Genomic DNA, 18653 nt, shown 5'->3' on the forward strand with positions numbered 1-18653 from the left:
CTGAGGCAGGAGAATCGCTTGAACCCGGGAGGTGGAGGTTGCGATGAGCTGAGATCACGCCACTGCACTCCAGCCTGGGTGACAGTGAGACTACGTCTCAAAAAAAAAAAAAAAAAACTACATGGTAGACAATGGTGTTGAACTTGATGCCTGTGCTGAGGTCAGGAGACACATGCACACAGCCTCAGGGCTAGAGAGGCGCTCGGAAAGACGGAGTCAGGTCCAGGCTGCCGCAGCTAAGCCTCACAAAGCTCTGGCCCCACAGGGCGGGCCCTCTGGGTTCCATTCCCACTCCGCACTACCTGGAGGCAGCAGCCCTGTGGTTACTGTAGGAGGGACTTGAGTACGGTGAAGATCTGAGCTCCACATCTGTCTCTGTGCCTCAGTCTCCACATCTGCAGCACAGGGGCCTGACTGAAATAACGTGGCCAGGCACACAGCCCAGAGGCCAGCACCATGTGCACTGTGAGAGGGGACGATGGTCCCCAGCCCAGGGCCTGAGCTGCTGCCTTGCCAATTCGTGGTGACAGCTTTGGCCTGAGTCTGGCAGGGGCTGGCTGCTACTGCACTCGGCCACAGAGGCCGAGGTGAGCAGATCATGAGGTCGGGAGTTTGAGACCAGCCTGGCCAACATAGTAAAACCCCGTCTCTACTAAAAATACAAAAATTAGCCAGGCCTGGTGGCAGGCATCTATCATTCCAGCTACCTGGGAGGCTGAGGCAAGAGAATCGCTTGATCCCGGGATGCGGAGGTTGCAGTAAGCTGAGATCTCGCCATTGCACTACAGCCTGGGGGACAAGAGCAAGATTCTGTCTCGAAAAAGAAAAAAAGGAAAAAGAAAAAAAAAAAAAAAAAAACTTGGAGCCTGGGCACAGTGGCGCACGCCTATAGTCCTGTCTCTTATACACATCTAGATGTGTATAAGAGACAGGTGTTAGCCAGGATGGTCTCGATCTCCTGACCTCGTGATCCACCCGTCTCGGCCTCCCAAAGTGCTGGGATTACAGGCTTGAGCCACCACGCTCGGCCCTGGGTGGTCTTTATTCATCCAGAACCTAATTCTCCTAGAGGTCCGGAAGGGGGTGCTCTTGTACTTTGGTTTTGTGTTTTGTTTTTGTTTGTATTTTGAGACGGAGTCTTGAGACGGAGTCTCACTCTGTCATCCAGGCTAGAGTGCAGTGGTACGATCTCAGCTCACTGCCACCTCTGCCACCCAGGTTCAAGCGATTCTCCTGCCTCAGCCTCCTGAGTAGCTGGGATTACAGGTGCCTGCCACCACACCCAGCTAATTTTTGTATTTTTAGTAGAGACGGCGTTTCACCATCTTGGCCAGGCTGGTCTCCTGACTTCGTGATCCACCCACCTCAGCCTCCCAAAGTTCTGGGATTACAGGCGTGAGCCACCGCGCCCAGCCACACCTTGTGGTTTTTTTTGTTTTGTTTTGTTTTGCTGCCTGTAGCTGTTTCTCATTAGCCTGATGGAGGTGGTGTTGGGGTGGCGGGGTGCTGTTATAAAGGCTTCTGCTGTCACAGTCCTGGGGTCTTACTTCCTGCGCTGCCTGCATAGGGAGCTGCCCTCCAGGGCAAGGGCCACAGTGTGCAGCAAGCCCCCCATGGCCACAGGGCAGGGCGTTTCAAGCCAAGAGTCTGCACTGTTTGCTGGCCACTAAGGGCATTGAGTGGATCACAAAACTGGCTTTTTTTTTTCTCAGTGAAATAGAAATGGGGTTTTGCCATGTTGCCCAGGCTGGTCTCAAACTCCTGGGCTCAAGCAATCCTCCCATTTTGGCCTCCCGAAGTGCTGGGATTACAGGCACGAGCCACTGCACCTGGCCAACAACTGGCATTTCTTTAAAAATGTAATAGAATGGAAAGTGGCAGAGCGCGCTGCTTTTCATAGATGAGAATATCGCATTGGGGCTCTTCTGTTGCTCCTGCCTGTGCTGCACATCCTGCTTCACAGCGTAAGGTACAGCTCTTTGATGTGCCTCATCGTAACAGGTATAGGGTGGATGCCGCCATTGTGAAGAGAGAGGAGAGCTCTTTGCTTAAAAAATTCCGTAGAGTGGAGGGCAGGATGTGCCGGCTTAGGAGAGGGAAGAGGTACAGGCCTGCTCTACCTGAGCTGCAGATGGGACACACGCTTCCCGACTCAAAGGGGAGTCGTGTCTTTCTCCAGGGCCACCAAGCAGCAAGTGCCTCTGCTGCGTGTTCTTTCCTGAGCCTGTGGACCGGGTTTACCAACAGTTGCCCGTGGCCGAGGCGGCCACCAGCCTGTGCATAAGAAAAAGGAAGCCTGGGCCGGGCGCGGTGGCTTAAGTCTGTAATCCCAGCACTTCGGGAGGCCGAGGCGGGCGGATCATGAGGTCAGGAGATCGAGACCATCTTGGCTAACACAGTGAAACCCCGTCTCTACTAAAAAATACAAAAAACTAGCCGGGCAAGGTGGCGGGCGCCTGTAGTCCCAGCTACTCAGGAGGCTGAGGCAGGAGAATGGCGCAAACCTGGAGAAAAAGGAAGCCTGTGCTTCCTTTTCTTATGGAAAAAGGAGGGCCCACGTCGGGAATGCTGGCTTAGAAGGGTATGTGCTCCTATACTGGACCAGCTGGTCCCACACCCAGGACCAAAAACACCTCCTGGCGGGAGATGGGGAGATGTAATGTACTTCATGAGCACACACTGGAGAAGGACAGCCCTGGAAGGCAGAGGCTCAAGGCGAACTGTGGCCAGGCCAGGAAATTCACTCCCACCTCGACTTCCCTCCTCAACACAGCTGGCCTGACACTGCTGCCTGCTTCAGAGTTTAGTGTGCGTAAAGTGTGACTGGCCCAGCAAGGAGGGGATGACGGCGATTGTCAAGGCCAGGGGAGGTTCACGGACAGGATTCTGGCTCCTGTGTGTGACATCTGCATCTCAGGAGGCTCTCGTTTTAGAAGCCGGGTCAGGGGCTTCGTGATGCATACAAACACCAAAGAAGCAGGAGGCCTTCTGGGATCCCGCCCGCGGGCAGCCTCCTGGAGGCAGGCCTGGCCCGTCTGCCTCTTGGTGACATCAGGATCCCCCAGCGACAGAACCAAGGAAGCTACCATGTTGTCGCTGCCATTTTCCAGGACAGTAAACAGAAACAAGATAAGGAGCACTCAGGACACCCAGATAGACGGTGGGGCCAGCCAGTGGCATGAGCGGGCTGCCCTGCCCTTTGGAATTTTCTGGAAAAGAACATAAGGATAGAAGCGGTGCTGATGAGGCAGCTGGAGTTATCAGAACTCAAACTCAGCTCCTCCTTCCCATCGGGCCCCATTGGCCACTTTTAGGCCTCATCCACCTGATGGCTCCCTGCTTAGGGCCGTTTCCCGGCCAGGCCCTTCCTCTGGGCCAAAGCAGAGGGGAGAGCACGTTTGCCATGCGTTCTCATTTTCCCAGCCTGCGGTCTGGGTTCTGTCAGAGCAAGGTCAGCTCTCAGAGCTTCTGTCCCCACCCACCCCATCCTCCTGAGCCAGGCTCAGGTATGGGCAAGACCTGGTAAGAGCTGGGAGTGCTGTGCACGAGGCCTGGTAGCGTCTCATCACCGCCGCTGTGCCGAGTACACGAGGGCACTTCCTGTGGTGTTCAGGGGGTTAGATCAGTCCCCAGTGAGGACAGAGCGGAGATCCAGATGCATCCCAGGCCAGGTGCGGTGGCTTCTGACTATAATCCCAGCACTTCGGGAGGCTGAGGAGGGAGGATTGCTTGAGGCCAGAGGTTTGAGACCAGCCTGGGCAAAATAGTGAGACCCCCATTTCTACAAAAAATTTTAGCTGTGCCTGGTGGTGCACACCTATAGTCCCAGCTACTCGGGAGGCTGTGCTGGGAGGATCGCTTGAACCCAGAAGGTTGAGACTGTGGTGGGTCATGATCACACCACTGCACTCCAGCCTGAGCAACAGAGCAAGACCTTGTCTCAAAAACAAATGTATTGGCCAGGTGCAGTGGCTCATGCCTGTAATCCCAGCACTTCGGGAGGCTGAGACAGGCGGATCATGAGGTCGAGAGATCGAGACCAGCCTGGCCAACATGGTGAAACCCCGTCTACTAAAAATACAAAAATTAACTGGGTGTGGTGGTGGGCACCTGTAATCCCAGCTACTCGGGAGGCTGAGGCAGGAGAATTGCTTGAGCCCTGGAGGCAGAGGTTGCAGTGAGCCAAGATCACACCACTGCACTCCAGCCTAATGACAGAATGAGACTCCGTCTCAAAGGAAAAAAAAACCGCGTCACAGGCCTGTGTGTGTGGTTGTCGCCGGGGAATGTTCCAGAAGCTACAAGAAAGCACATGTGCAGGCCACGCGTGGTGGCTCACACCTGTAATCCCAGCACTTTGGGAAGCCGAAGTGGGCTGATCACCTGAGATCAGGAGTTTGAGACCAGTCTGACCGACATGGAGAAACCCTGTCTCTACTAAAAGTACAAAATTAGCCTGGCATGGTGGCGCACGCCTGTAATCCCAGTGACTCCAGAGGCTGAGGCAGGAGAATCGCCTGAACCTGGGAGGTGGAGGTTGCAGTGAGCTGAGATCGCGCCATTACACCCCAGCTTGGGCAACAAGAGCGAAACTCCGTCTCAAAAAAAAAAAAAAGTGCAAGAAATAACTCCTGAGCCAAGTTTGAATTTCTCATCCTCTCTGTCCTCAATGTGGGGACCTGCTGAGGTGGAGTAGGGGCTCCCAGGTGGGCGGGCCGAGGGGTGACGCCTGCCGGTTCTGCCTTGCAGCAGCAGTGGACGTCAGCTCAGCGAGGTCTTCATCCAGCTGCCGTCGCGAAAGGAGCTGCCGGAGTACTACGAGCTCATCCGCAAGCCCGTGGACTTCAAGAAGATAAAGGTAACACTGACGCTGTGCCTGTGCCGTGCATCTGCCCTCGGGAGGAGTCTGACCCAGGGGCACCCCCATCTGAGAGCTGTGGTGTGTGGGCGGAGTGACCAGAAACTGCCTGGGCAGAGCCTTGGGATGCCTGGTTAGGGACCTGGTCGTGGGCTTTTGGGGTTCCTTGTAAGGGTTGGGGGTGTCCTGTGGGATGTCAGTGAGCAGTTGGTGTTGGGTGTTCCTTCAAGGTCCTGCTCACTCAGTGCTGGGCCTCAGTCATGCAGTTCCCATGCCTGGTGGGCCAGGCTACCAAGGCTAGGGCTTCAGCCACATCCTCATAGGTGTGAGGAATCCTGGCCCGCGGGTTCCCCAGCACACAGCGGGACCTATGGGCAGGCGAGGCGGGGTCCTGAGGTAAGACCTGCTCCTCCCGTCCATTGCAGGAGCGCATCCGCAACCACAAATACCGCAGCCTCAACGACCTAGAGAAGGACGTCATGCTGCTGTGCCAGAACGCTCAGACCTTCAACCTGGAGGGCTCCCTGGTGAGGGCACGGCTGGGGGATGGGGATGGGCCACTCCCACAGCTGGGCTTTGAACCAACCCGCCCCTGCTTCCTTTCTGAATTGATGGGTTAAAAACAATTCCCGCTAGCTGTGGTGGTTCGTGCCTATAATCCCAGCACTTTGGGAGGCCAAGGCGGGAGGATCACTTGGGGCCAGGAGTTCAAGACCAGCCTGGGCAACGTAACAAGACCCTGTCTTTAAAAAAAAAAAAAAAAAAATTTAAATATCCAACAACTTGGGATATTTTAGCAATTACAAAAGCAGTACGTATTTACCAAAGAAAATAAAGATAGGCACAACAGAAGAAATAGACTCAGAGTCCTCTGTCTGTTGGAATTTTGTTTTAAATTCCCTGGGGCACACTCTCTTCAGAGGAATCCTATGGGTGTGTTCTTTCCTGTGATAGAATTGACACATACACAGCCTCAACTTGGCAAACTTTTCTTAAGTGTGTTTGGGATCGATGCCTCTCAGAAAAAATACTTGACTTGGATGCGTTTGGGGAAGATGCTGGCTTCAACAAGGGACATGCATTTCTAATGTTATTGCAGACCTCAGAGATTCTGCAGAAGGAGGGAGGCACCTGCAGCCATTTCCAAACCAGTGTGCCTGACCTTTCACCCCGGAGCATTTCAGAAGCCTGATGCTCTCTGGGGTACCTGTGGAGGAAGATCATGGAGAGGGCCTTCCACCCTGGGTGGGCTGAAGCCCTGACCCACTGAGGCTCGCACTGGCCACTGATCAGCTGTCCAGGGACAACACAGGGCTGGGGCTGGGGCTGGGGCTAGGGCCAGGGCCGGGCAGGCAACCCTCCAGTCAGGCCCATCCACTCAAGCCCCTGGTGTCTCCGCCCAGATCTATGAAGATTCCATCGTCTTGCAGTCAGTCTTCACCAGCGTGCGGCAGAAAATCGAGAAGGAGGATGACAGTGAAGGCGAGGAGAGTGAGGAGGAGGAAGAGGGCGAGGAGGAAGGCTCCGAATCTGAGTGTGAGTCCCAGGGGGGTTCAGGATGCCGGGGTTCACGCTGGCCCAAGAGCCCCCAAGGCCACAGCTTTTCACAGCCCTCCCAGCTCCCAGACACCCCTTGCTGTGAGGGTGCTGCATTCCCAGAGCTCAAGGCTGTCTTTCCCTCGTGGTCCCCTCTAGCTCGGTCTGTCAAAGTGAAGATCAAGCTTGGCCGGAAGGAGAAAGCACAGGACCGGCTGAAGGGCGGCCGGCGGCGACCGAGCCGAGGGTCCCGAGCCAAGCCGGTCGTAAGTGATGACGACAGTGAGGAGGAACAAGAGGAGGTGAGGTCGGGCCCCCGAGCAGGCAGGGCTGGTGGGTGGCGGGAGGCATCCCAGGGCCCTGATAGGACAGCCCTGCGGGGCAGTGCTCTTACTCCCCCATGCTGCAGGTAGGGAAACTGAGGCTTGACCTGCCGTGGCTGACCCCAGGTCACACAGCCAATATGTGGCAGGGCTGCCACTGAAACCCAAGCCTGTGTGACCCTGGAACCAACTCTTAGTACCCGTGGGTGTCTGGGGACTGGGGGACATATGAGGTCTCAGGACAGGCAACAGGCGGTCCCATGGCACCAGGGCTGCTGGGCTGAGGCCGGGGAGGCCAGGGCTTGATTAGGGTCGAGTGGGAGGTGCTAGGATTGGGGACCCACCAAGCAGTGCCTTGTCTCCTCAGTGTTGTAGAGAATGGGCAGAAATGCCAAACCCACAGTGGATAGTTTTTGGGGGACAGTAGGAAGCCTGAGCAGATCCACTTGCTGACTTTAAATAATCTTCACCTTTGTCTCTGGCCCTTCTGGCTGTGGGACCTGGCAGGTCACTTTGCTTCTCAAGCTTCAGTTTCCTCTTATGCAAAGCAAGGAGGCTGCATGGATGAGGGAACTGCCCCCACTCAGGCCTGGCTCCCACTGAAGTCTGGTGAATGCCATTTTGTCAGCATAGAAGCAGCAAATTTCAGTGCCTGGAAATCAGTCTGACAAAAGAGGCATGTGACCTTTGAGGACATTCATGAAGTCCTCATGGGGAGGGGTGGCCCTCCAGGCAGGAGGGCCATGGGCTGTGATGGTGTGTCTCTTTCCCAAGCCAGAGCAGGGTGTTTTATGGCCCATGCCAGGCTGTTTAAAAATGTTTTACAAGGCCGGGTCTGGTGGCTCACATCTGTAATCCCAGCACTTTGGGAAACTGAGGCAGGAGGCTCACTGGAGCCTGGGAGGTCGAGGCTGCAGTGAGCCATGATAGCACCACTGCACTCCAGCCTGGGCAACAGAGCAAGACCCTGTCTTAAAAAAAAAAAAAAAATCAGGCCGGGTGCGGTGGCTCAAGCCTGTAATCCCAGCACTTTGCGAGGCCGAGACGGGTGGATCACGAGGTCAGGAGATCGAGACCATCCTGGCTAACACGGTGAAACCCCGTCTCTACTAAAAAATACAAAAAACTAGCCGGGCGAGGTGGCAGGCGCCTGTAGTCCCAGCTGCTCGGGAGGCTGAGGCAGGAGAATGGCGTAAACCTGGGAGGCAGAGCTTGCAGTGAGCCGAGATCCGGCCACTGCACTCCAGCCTGGGCGACAGAGCGAGATTCCGTCTCAAAAAAAAAAAAAAAATTAAAGAGCAAAGATCTTTCACAGTCAGGAAGAGCCAAGATGGTTTGGAAGCTGTAGGTCAGGGGCCAAGGGCCAGGCAGGTGACATGGGACAGAGCAGGGAAGACACATGGAGCCTCGCAGGTCCCGAGAGGGCCGAGTGTGGTCACAGGGACTGGTCCTCTAGAGAAACATGAAGTTCAGGCGTGGCTATGGCTGCAGTAGCTTCTGTTGCCGGCATCGGTGTTTTCTTGAGCAAGTTTATTTAAAGCTTGGCAGGCCCCTGGCAAAGTGCCCTAGCAGGGGTGGCCAACACATACTCTCTCCTCCTGTCCCCTCTCCAGGACCGCTCAGGAAGTGGCAGCGAAGAAGACTGAGCCCCGACATTCCAGTCTGGACCCCGAGCCCCTCGTTCCAGAGCCGAGACGGCATAGGCCTTAGCAGTAACGGATAGCAGCACACGTAGTTTCAGACTTGGGGTAAAACTGTATAAACAAAAGAATCTTCCATATTTATACAGCCGAGAAGCTGTAGGACTGTTTGTGACTGGCCCTGTCCTGGCATCAGTAGCATTTGTAACAGCATTAACTGTCTAAAAGAGAGAGAGAGAGAATTCCGAATTGGGGAACACGCGATACCTGTTTTTCTTTTCCTTTGCTGGCAGTACTGTTGCGCCGCAGTTTGGAGTCACTGTAGTTAAGCGTGGATGCATGTGCGTCACCGTCCACTCCTCGTACTGTATTTTATTGGACAGGTCAGACTCGCCGGGGGCCCGGCGAGGGTATGTCAGTGTCACTGGATGTCAAACAGTAATAAATTAAACCAACAACAAAACTCATAGCCTTGCCTGCAGGTGGACTCATGCCTGGCTCCCGGGGTTTCTGCCAGCAGGAGTGGTGGGGGCCACCTCATGTCCAGGTCCCTGTCCTTCTCCTGACACCAGAGCCCATGGGGCCTGTTTCACAGAGGAGGATACTGAGGCCCCGGCAGGGGAAGAGGACTTGCCTGGCCACACAAGTGGCCTTTGCTGCTGCAGGTCTCCAGCATTTGTTCAGTTGAGACCTATAGTGCAGGGAGCAGGCGGCTCCGTCCCTACCCTGTCCGTGGCCAAGCCTGGGTTGGGGAGACCCTCACAGAAATGGGCAGATGCCACATAGAGCTCTCAGGGCCATGATGCAGGAAGCTCAGGGCATAATGGGAGCCCAGGTGGTCAGGGAGGGCTTTCAAATCCAGAACGTAATTTGAGTTTTTGTTTTTTGTTTTGTTTTGTTTTTGAGATGAAGTCTCTGTCACCCAGGCTGGAGTGCAGTGGCATGATCTCGACTCACTGCAACCTCAGCCTCCTGGGTTCGAGTGATTCTACTGCCTCAGCCTCCTGAGTAGCTGGGTTTACAGGGTGCGCCACCATGCCCAGCTAATTTTTTGTATTTTAGTAGAGACGGGGTTTCATCATGTTGGCCAGGCTGATCTCAAACTCCTGACCTCAGGTGATCCACCTGCCTCGACCTCCCAGAGTGCAGGGATTACAGGCATGAGCCAGTGTGCCCAGCCGCTAATTTTTGTATTTTAGTAGAGGCAAGGTATCACCAGGTTGGCCAGGCTGCTCTCAAATTCCTGATCTCAAGTGATCCACCCACCTTGGCCTCCCAAAGTGCTGGGATTACAGGCATGAGCCACCGTGCTTTGAGTTTTTTACAGTAAGTCTTGGCTGGAGTGCAGTGGCTCAATCTCTGCTCATTGCAACCTCTGCTTCCTGGGCTCAAGCAATCCTCCCACCTCAGCCTCCTGAGGAGCTGGGATTACAGGTTCACACCACCACGCCCAGCTAATTTTTGTTTTTGTTTTTGTTTTTTGGTTTTCGGTTTTGGTAGAGACAGGGTTTTGTGATGTTGCCCAGGCTGGTCTCAAACTCCTGAGTTCAAGCAATCCACCCGCCTCAGCCTTTCAAAGTGCTGAGATTACAGATGTGAGCCACCGTGCCCAACTAATATGAATTCTTATCATTTTTGTCTATTCATTAAGAGCCATTATTAGTGGGTCATTATGGTCATGCTTGGCTTTAATTCTTGAAATATGGTTTCTTCTAGCTCTTTGAACCTTTTTTTTTTTTTCTTTAATTGAGACAAGGTCTTGCTCTGTCACCCAAGCTAGAGTGCAGTGGTGTCATCACGGTTCATAACAGCCTTGACCTCCTGGGCTCAAGTGATCCTCCTGCCTCAGCCCCCTAAGTAGCTGGGACTACAGGTGCACACCAGCACACTGGGCTAATTGTTGTGTGTGTGTCTAGAGATAATGTTTTGCTTTGTTGCCTGGGCTGGTGGTCTGAACTCCTGAGCTCAAGTGACCCTCCTGCCTCAGCCTACTTTTTTTTTTTTTTTTTTTAAATCAAGACAGGGTGTTGCTCTGTTGCCCAGGCTGGATTGCAGTGGTGTGATCATAGCTCAACTTCCAGAGCTCAGATGATCCTCCCTCTTCAGCCTCCAGTGTATCTGGGACCACAGACATACACAACCCAGCTTGAACCTATTTTTAGTAGCTGCTTTGAAGGCTTTAGGTCCAACATCCGGACCCGTTCCTCCACAGAAAGGTTCTCTTGACTCCTTTTTGTCCTCAGCGTAGGTCACACTTTCCTGTTTCTTCACATGTCTGGCAAGCTTTTGTCGTCAGAAAGTGGACATTGTATTTTATTTATTTGTTTTTAATTTTTGTATGTTTTTGAGATGGAGTCTCTCACTGTCGCCCAGGCTGGAGTGCAGTGGTGTGATCTTGGCTCACTGCAGCCTCCACTTCCCGGGTTCAAGCGATTCCCCCGTCTTAGCCTCTGGAGTAGCTGGGATTACAGGCACCCGCCACCACGCCCGGCTAATTTTTGTATTTTAATAAAGACAGGGTTTCACCGTGTTGGCCAGGCTGGTCTCGAACTCCTGACCTCAGGTGATCTGCTCACCTCAGCCTCCCAAAGTGCTGGGATTACAGGCTTGAGCCACCGCGCCCGGCCTTGTTTTGTTCTTAATTCTTGTTTTTCTTTCTTTCTTTCTTTTTCTTCTTTTATGTTTCCCCTTGGAGACAAGGTCTTGTGCTGTCACTGATACTGGACTGCAGTGGTGCAATCTCAGCTCACTGCAGCCTCCTGGGCTCAAGCCATCCTCCCACCTCAGCCTCCCGAGCAGCCGGAACTACAGGCTTGTGCCACCACACCCGGCTAAATTTTTTTTTTTTTGAGTAGAGACAGGGTTTTTCCATGTCGCCCACAGTGGTCTTGAACTCCTGGGCTCAAGCAATCTGCCCGCCTCGGCCTCCCAAAATGCTGGGATTACAGGCGTGAGCCACCACTCCCGGCCCAATTCTCGTTTTTCTTTAGAAGGAGTCACCCCTGGGTCAGCTGAGCTGAGACATCAGTTGGTGGTTGGTCAGAACTTGTGCCCAAATGCTGAGTCAGTGGCTCTGCCCAGGCAGTTTGCAGGCTGGCGCTACCTTTGCTTTCGGCCTGTGGTTCCTATCAGGGCATGCACTTCAGCTCTCTTGGGCAGGGAGACGTGCATCGGGCTCTCTCCAGGGCATATGTGTTGTCTTGGCCTGCACGTGGCCTCCCAACCCCTATGGATACCTGGGGCCAGCTGGGCCTCCTTTTCCGTTTCTGGCTAGTTTACCAATCTGTTGCTCAATTGGAGTCTCAACCTTAGGCCAGCTGATGACCTTGGCCCTCCCCTCCCCGTTCACTCCGCACGGAGATCCCTGCAGCTTCCAACAGTGAGGCCCTCCAGCAGTGAGGCCACTGATCTCCATGGCGTGGCTGGAGCTGGGGGCCCAGGCCAGGAGCAGCCCCAGGCAGAAATCACCTCCTACTGCTCTTCTCTGCCACGCGGTAGTTTTTCTGGAATAAACATGTCCTGGCTGGGTGAACACCTTTGACCAGATTTTCACGGTCCCGGGATGGTTGCTTTGGACAATTCTATTAAGCTTTACTGTTGCTTTTAGGGAGAGGATTTGCCAAGATCCTCACTCCACCATTTGGGAAAATCCTCATTTTGTTTGTTTCAATAGCTTTGGCTTTATTTTAATAGATTAGAATTTATTATTTATTTATTTATTTTTGAGACAGGGTCTTGCTCTGTCGCCCAGGCTGGAGTACATAGTGACACGATCTCTGCTCGCTACAACCTCCGCTTCCTGGGCTCAAGAAACTCTGCCACCTCAACCTTCTGAGTAGCTAGGATTACAGGTGTGCACCACCACATCTGCCTAATTTTTTTGTATTCTTAGTAGAGACAGGATTTTGCCATGTTGCCCAGGCTGGTCTCAAACCCCTGCGCTCGAGCCATCTGCCCACGCTGGCCTCCCACAGTGCTGAGATTACAGGTGTAAGCCACCACTCCCAGCCAGAATTTATTTTAACGTTTATGGAAAACCAGCTCACCAAACGTATGATTTCATGGTTTTCAGAATGAGGCCAATTTAAAAATAAGTCCCAGGAGGGAGAGCATTAGGACAAATACCTAATGCTTGTGGGACTTAAAACCTAGATGATGGGTTAATAGGTACAGCAAGCCACCATGCCATGGCACATGTATACCTATGTAACAAACCTGCGCATTCTGCACAGGTATCCCAGCACTTCAACCAACCAACAAACAAAATAAAATAAAAAAATAAAAATAAGTCCCTTAGTCTGGGCATGTTGGCTCATATCCATAATCCCAGCACTTTGGGAGGCTGAGGCAGGAAGATTGTGAAGATTTTTTGAGGCCAGGAGTTTGAGACCATCCTAGGCAACAGAGAGAGACCGCCATCTCAAAAAAATGAAAAAATTAAATTAGCCAGGCACAGTGGTGCACATCTGTACTCCCAGCTACTTGGGAGGCTGAGGCAGGAGGATCACTTGAGCCCAGGAGTTTAAGGCTGCAGTAAGCTGTGATCCCACCACCACACTCCAGCCTGGGAGACAGAGTAAGACCCTGTCTAAAAAAAAAAAAAAAAGAAAGAAATTTTTCAGGAAAATAGTTTTTAGGAAAAAAATGAGGGGAGCCCACAGAAAGAACTTTTGTCTGATGTCTTAATGTCCACCTATGTAAAACCCATGTTACGGGGACACGGGGACGTGTTAGCTGTGGTGCAGATGAGTTGTCCGGGCTGCAGGCCCATCTGACTCAGGTCTCAGACATCGGCTTTGGCCTGAGGGCCTGGAACCAGCTTGGTCCCCATGTGGACAGTGGCCTCAAGCCAGGGGCCTCCACCCGTATGACTGGTGACAGCTGCTGGCTGGCTACTGCCCTTCCTGACCTTTGCTCTCCGCCCCTGCCCCTCTGGTAGGCCTTTCCTCTCTCTCTCAGTCCCACTGGCCAATGCCCTTCTTCCAACAATCCAGGGGGCTAGAGGACTTCATTCCCGTTTCCCAGATGACACAAGCGGAGCTCAGGGAGGTTGAGCCACTGGCCTAAGGTTACACAGATCTGAGCTCAGGTTTGCGGGGCATGAGACTCCTCTGGGGCTGCCACCTGCTCCGGGGTCTGGAGCAGGGACCCTGAGACTTGAAGGCTGAAATGGCCCCTGGAACCAGGTGGTGAACTAAGCAATGACGGACAGCTCAGTGTGTCCGGAGGAGTCAGGAGAGGCTTCCACAAGACACGACTGAGCAGGACCTTGAAGCTAAAACGCCCAATGGTCAGGGCGGACCTGACACGGCCTGGATGAGGAGGGAGTGGGAGGAATAATGTGGCACATCATATGTGGCAGGTGGTCACGCGCTTTCCCATCCAGCCATCTAGGCTGGCTCTCCTGGAGTCTTTTTTGATTTGTTTCGTTTTGTTTTGAGACAGAGTCTTGCCCTGTTGCACAGCTGGAGTACAGTGGCACGATAGTTTCTCGAGTAGCTGGGACAACAGGTATGTACCCACGCCCAGCTAATTTTTGTATTTTTAGTAGAGATGGGGTTTTGCCATGTTGGCCAGGCTGGTCTCCTGACCTCATGCCACCCACCTCGGCCTCCCAAAGTACTGGGATTACAGGCGTGAGCCACCGTGCCTGGTTGCCTGGCCATTTTAAGAGTCACTTTTTGGGCTGGGTGCAGTGGCTTTTGCCTGTAATCCCAGCACTTTGGGAGGCTGAGGTGGGCAGATCACTTTTTTTTTTTTTTTTTTTTTTGAGGTAGAGTCTTGCTCTGTTGCCCAGGCGTGAGTGCAGGTGGGGTGGTGCAATCTTGGCTCACTGCAGCATCCACCTCTCAAGTTCAAGCGATTTTCCTGCCTCAGCCTCCCATGTGGCTGGGATTACAGGCACGTGCCACCATGCCCAGCTAATTTTTTGTATTTTTAATAGAGATGGGGTTTTGCCATGTTGGCCAGGCTGGTTTCGAAATCCTGACCACAGGTGATCTGCCCGCCTCAGCCTCCTAAAGTACTGGCCCACTTTCTGTGTGTTTTAATAGAGATTGTGTCTCACTATGTTACCCAGGCTGATCTTGAACTCCTGAGCTCAAGGGATCCTCCCACTTCAGTCTCCCAAAGTTCTGGGATTATAGAGTGTGAGCCACCACATCCAGCCAGAACCGCTTCTTGATTCCTCACCAATGTTTTGGTCAATAGCAGACTTGGGTTCTAGTTTCTGTCTTGGTCTCAAAGATTTCTACTGCAATAAGCCAGTTCTTGGTTGGGCCTGGTGGCTCACACCTGTAATGTCAGCACTTTGGGAGGCCAAGGTGGGCGGGTCACTTGAGGCAAGGAGTTCGAGACCAGCCTGGCAAACATGGTGAAACCCCATCTCTACTAAAAATACAAAAATTAGCCGGGCCTGATGGCGCATGCCTGTAATCCCAGCAACTCAGGAGGCTGAGGCAGGAGAATCGCTTGAACCCAGGAGGCGGAGGTTGCAGTGAGCGAAGGTCATGCCACTGCACTCTATCCTGCGTGACACAGCAAGACTCAAACTCCAAAAAAAAAAAAAAAAAAAAAAAAAAAGGACAATTCTTACCTGCAGGAGCGTTAATATGAATGAGGTGTCCAGAGCCCAGCTCCTCCCGATCCACCCATGTCTGATTCTGCTGTGTCCCCACCTCACTGGCCTTGTAGGCCACTGACCTACAAGGAGTCCGTGTCAGCTGCCGTCCCTTTCCATCAGGCCGCACCAGCCAATCCCCCCCACCCACTCATTCTCCTTCCTAAATATCCCCTCAACCCACCCACCTCTCTGTCCACCCTTGACCTTCACCTGCACCAGCCTCAACCTCATGACTGGCCTAGACCAGTGTGGTCAACTCCTTGGTTTCTCCGCTTCCACCCACGCTGCACTCCATGTGGCCAGAGGGTTCTAAACTGTCACAGTTCCTCAATGCACAAGGAGGCCTGGTCAGCTGAGCCTGCACCTGCCCAGCCCTCTCTAAGCCTCAGCTAAAATTCTACACCACATACTTCTAGGCACTGGCATGCGCAGGGGCCCGTTGCTGCAACCCCTCATGTGGCGAATCTCCCTTGGAGCCCTCAGACATCAGTTCCCGCCCCTTCTTGCCTTCCTTGGTAATCTGGGGCAGGAAACACTTGGGGCCGGGCACAGTGGCTTATGCGTGTAATCCCAGCACTTTGGGATGCTGAGGTAGGAGGATCGCTTGAGCCCAGAAGTTCAAGAGCAGCCTAGGCTCTACAAAAAAAATAAAAAGTTCTACAAAGGTCAGTTTTCAAAGCATATTTCTGGCTGGGCGTGGTGGTGCACGCCTGTAATCCCAGCTACTTGGGAGGCTGAGGCAGGAGAATTGATCGAACCCGGAAGGCAGAGAGGTTGCAATGAGCCGAGATCGCACCACTGCACTCCAACCTGGGCAACAGAGCAAGATTCTGTCTCAAAAAAGAGAAAACAAAAGGAAATGCTAGTGTGTATGCTGAATAAACAAGCACTTTGAGAAGTTGACAGGGAAGCTGGGCATGGTAGCTCACACCTGTAATCCCAGCACATTGTGGGGCTGAGGCAAGAGGAGCACTTGAGCCCAGGAGTTTGACATCAGCTTCTACAATGTAGTGAGACACTGTGTCTACCAAAAAAAAAAAAAATTATCCAGGCATGGTGGTGTCCGCCTGTATGTAGTCCCAGCTGCTCAGGAGGCTGAGGTGAGAAGATAACAGGTTGAGGGGGTTGAGGCTGCAGTGAGCCTCACTGTTGCACTCCAGCCTGAGCAACAGAGGAAGACTTTGTCTCTACAAAAGGAAAAAAGAGAAATTGACAGAAGTTCTTCCTATTTCTATTTTCTTTCTTTTTCTTTTTCTTTTTTTTTTTTGAGATGCAGTCTCACTCTGTCGTCCAGGCTGGAGTACAGTGGCTGAATCTAAGCTCACTGCAACCTCCCCTCCCAGATATAAGAGTCCTGCCTCGACCTCCTGAGTAGCTGGGATTACAGGCATCTGCCATCACACCTGGCTTTTTTTTTTTTTTTTTTTTTGAGACGGAGTCTCGCTCTGTCGCCCAGGCTGGAGTGTAGTGGCCACATCTCAGCTCACTGCAAGCTCCGCCTCCCGGGTTTACCCCATTCTCCTGCCTCAGCCTCCCGAGTAGCTGGGACTACAGGCGCCCGCCCGCCACCTTGCCCGGCTAGTTTTTTGTTTTTTGTTTTTTTTAGTAGAGCCAGGGTTTCACCGGGTTAGCCAGGATAGTCTTGATCTCCTGACCTCGTGATCCACCCGTCTCGGCCTCCCAAAGTGCTGGGATTACAGGCTTGAGCCACCGCGCCCGGCCCTTTTTTTTTTTTTTTTTTTAAATAGAGATGGGTTTTTGCCATGTTAATCAGCCTGGTCTTGAACTCCTGACCTCAGATGATCTGTCCACCCTGGCTACCCAGAGTGCTGGGATTACAGGCGTGAGCCACTGCACCTGGCCTTCTGTTTCTTTCTTTCTTTCTTTCTTTTTTTTGTTTTTTGAGACAGAGCCTCACTCTCAAAAACAAAACAAAATCCGTCTCAAAAACAAAACAAAACAAAAAAACACCAGCATCACTGAAATGGATTATAATACTATGTTCTTTTATTGAACAGACCACAAGAAACCCAAGAAACCTACTTTAACCTTTAAAAAAGAAAAAGGAAGGCCAGGCGCAATGGCTCACATCTGGAATCTCAGCACATTGGGAGGCCAAGGCGGGCAGATCATGAGGTCAGGAGTTCGAGACTAGACTGGCCAACATAGTGAAACCCCATCTCTACTAAAACTACAAAAATTAACCGGGCATGGTGGTGAGTACCTGTAGTCCCAGCTACTGAGGAGGATGAGGCAGGAGAATCCCTTGAACCTAGGAGGTGGAGGTTGTGTTGAGCCGAGATTGAGAGTCACAGCACTCCAGCCTGGCAACAGAGCGAGACTCCATCTCAAAAGAAAAAAATTTTTTTTGCCACAGGTCACACAGTAAAAGGTTTGTGCTCAGACAGTGTGGTTCTAAACTGCTGTCCACAAAATCAAAGTTAAGGTAAAACACTCTCAGAAGGCCTTGTAAGGACAGGTGGCACTTTTTCCTTGAAGCCTGTATGTCAGAATTGCAATCAGTTACACCAACACATTTAAATCAGAAGGATTGACCGGGAGTGGTGGCTCACACCTGTAATCCCAACAGTTTGGGAAGCCGCAGAGGGCAGATCACTTGAGGTCAGGAGTTCGAGACCAGCCTGGCCAACGGGCGAAACCCCATCTCTACTAAAAATACAAAAATAGGCCGGGCATGGTGGCTCACACCTGTAATCCCAGCACTTTGGGAGGCTGAGGTGGGCGGATCACAAAATCAGGAGATGGAGACCATCCTGGCTAACACGGTGAAACCCCGTCTCTACTAAAAATACAACAAATTAGCCAGGCGTGGTCGCGGGCGCCTGTAGTCCCAGCTACTCGGGAGGCTGAGGCAGGAGAATGGCATGAACCCGGGAGGCGGAGCTTGCAGTGAGCCAAGATCCGGCCACTGCACTCCAGCCTGGGCGACAGAGCGAGACTCCGTCTCAAAAAAAAAAGGAAGGAAGGAAGTTCTGACACAGGCTCCAACACAGACGTTATGCTCAGTGAAATAAGCCAGACACAAAAGGACAATACTATCTGATCTCACTCACAAGAGGTCCCTAGAACTGTAGAATGGTGTGTGCCACGGGGCTGGGAGGGGTGTGGCCAGAGTTGCAGTTTGGGAAGTTCAGAATGTTCTGAAGATGGATGGTCGTGGTGGTTGCACAACCGTGTGAATGTGCTTAATGCCACTAAACTGTACAGTTAAAAGTGGTTAAGATGGGCTGGTCGCGGGGGCTCGCGCCTGTAATCCCAACACTTTATGACACCGAGGTGGGTGATCACGAGATCAGGAGTTCAAGACCAGCCTGACCAACATGGTGAAACCCCGTCTCTACTAAAAGTACAAAACTAGCCGGGCGTCGTGGCACGCGTCTATAATCCCAGCTACTGGGGAGGCTGAGTTGGGAAGATCACCTGAACCCAGGGAGGTCCAGGCTGCAGCGAGCCGTGATTGCACCACTGCACTCCAGCCTGGGTGAGAGAGTGAGACCCTGTCTCCAAACACACACACATAAAAAACAGGGTTTTTTTTTTTTTAATTTAAAAAGGAAAGAAAGGCCAGGCGCGGTGGCTCAAGCCTGTAATCCCAGCACTTTGGGAGGCCGAGACGGGCGGATCACGAGGTCAGGAGATCGAGACCATCCTGG

The 18653-nt window shown here is 52.7% G+C and overlaps 1 protein-coding gene across 7 annotated transcripts in view; it reads left to right on the forward strand.

The window, feature by feature from the left end:
• SMARCA4 (SWI/SNF related, matrix associated, actin dependent regulator of chromatin, subfamily a, member 4) overlaps positions 1-8821 on the forward strand; it is a 126319-nt gene extending 117498 nt beyond the window's left edge. For 5 of the 7 annotated variants that reach the window (XM_011994695.1, XM_011994687.1, XM_011994703.1 and 2 more), the window contains 5 exons: positions 4750-4858; positions 5284-5385; positions 6262-6394; positions 6554-6696; positions 8331-8821. In XM_011994695.1, the coding sequence (XP_011850085.1) occupies positions 4750-4858; positions 5284-5385; positions 6262-6394; positions 6554-6696; positions 8331-8363 (520 nt within the window). In that variant the 3' untranslated portion in view covers positions 8364-8821. The remainder of the gene's footprint in view (positions 1-4749; positions 4859-5283; positions 5386-6261; positions 6395-6553; positions 6697-8330) is intronic. The other 2 variants (XM_011994740.1, XM_011994722.1) reach the window with 1 other exon arrangement.
• The last annotated feature ends 9832 nt before the right edge of the window (positions 8822-18653 follow it).

The sequence above is a fragment of the Mandrillus leucophaeus genome, unplaced genomic scaffold (genome assembly GCF_000951045.1).
Source record: "Mandrillus leucophaeus isolate KB7577 unplaced genomic scaffold, Mleu.le_1.0 Scaffold112, whole genome shotgun sequence".
In the NCBI taxonomy this organism is placed as follows: domain Eukaryota; kingdom Metazoa; phylum Chordata; class Mammalia; order Primates; family Cercopithecidae; genus Mandrillus; species Mandrillus leucophaeus.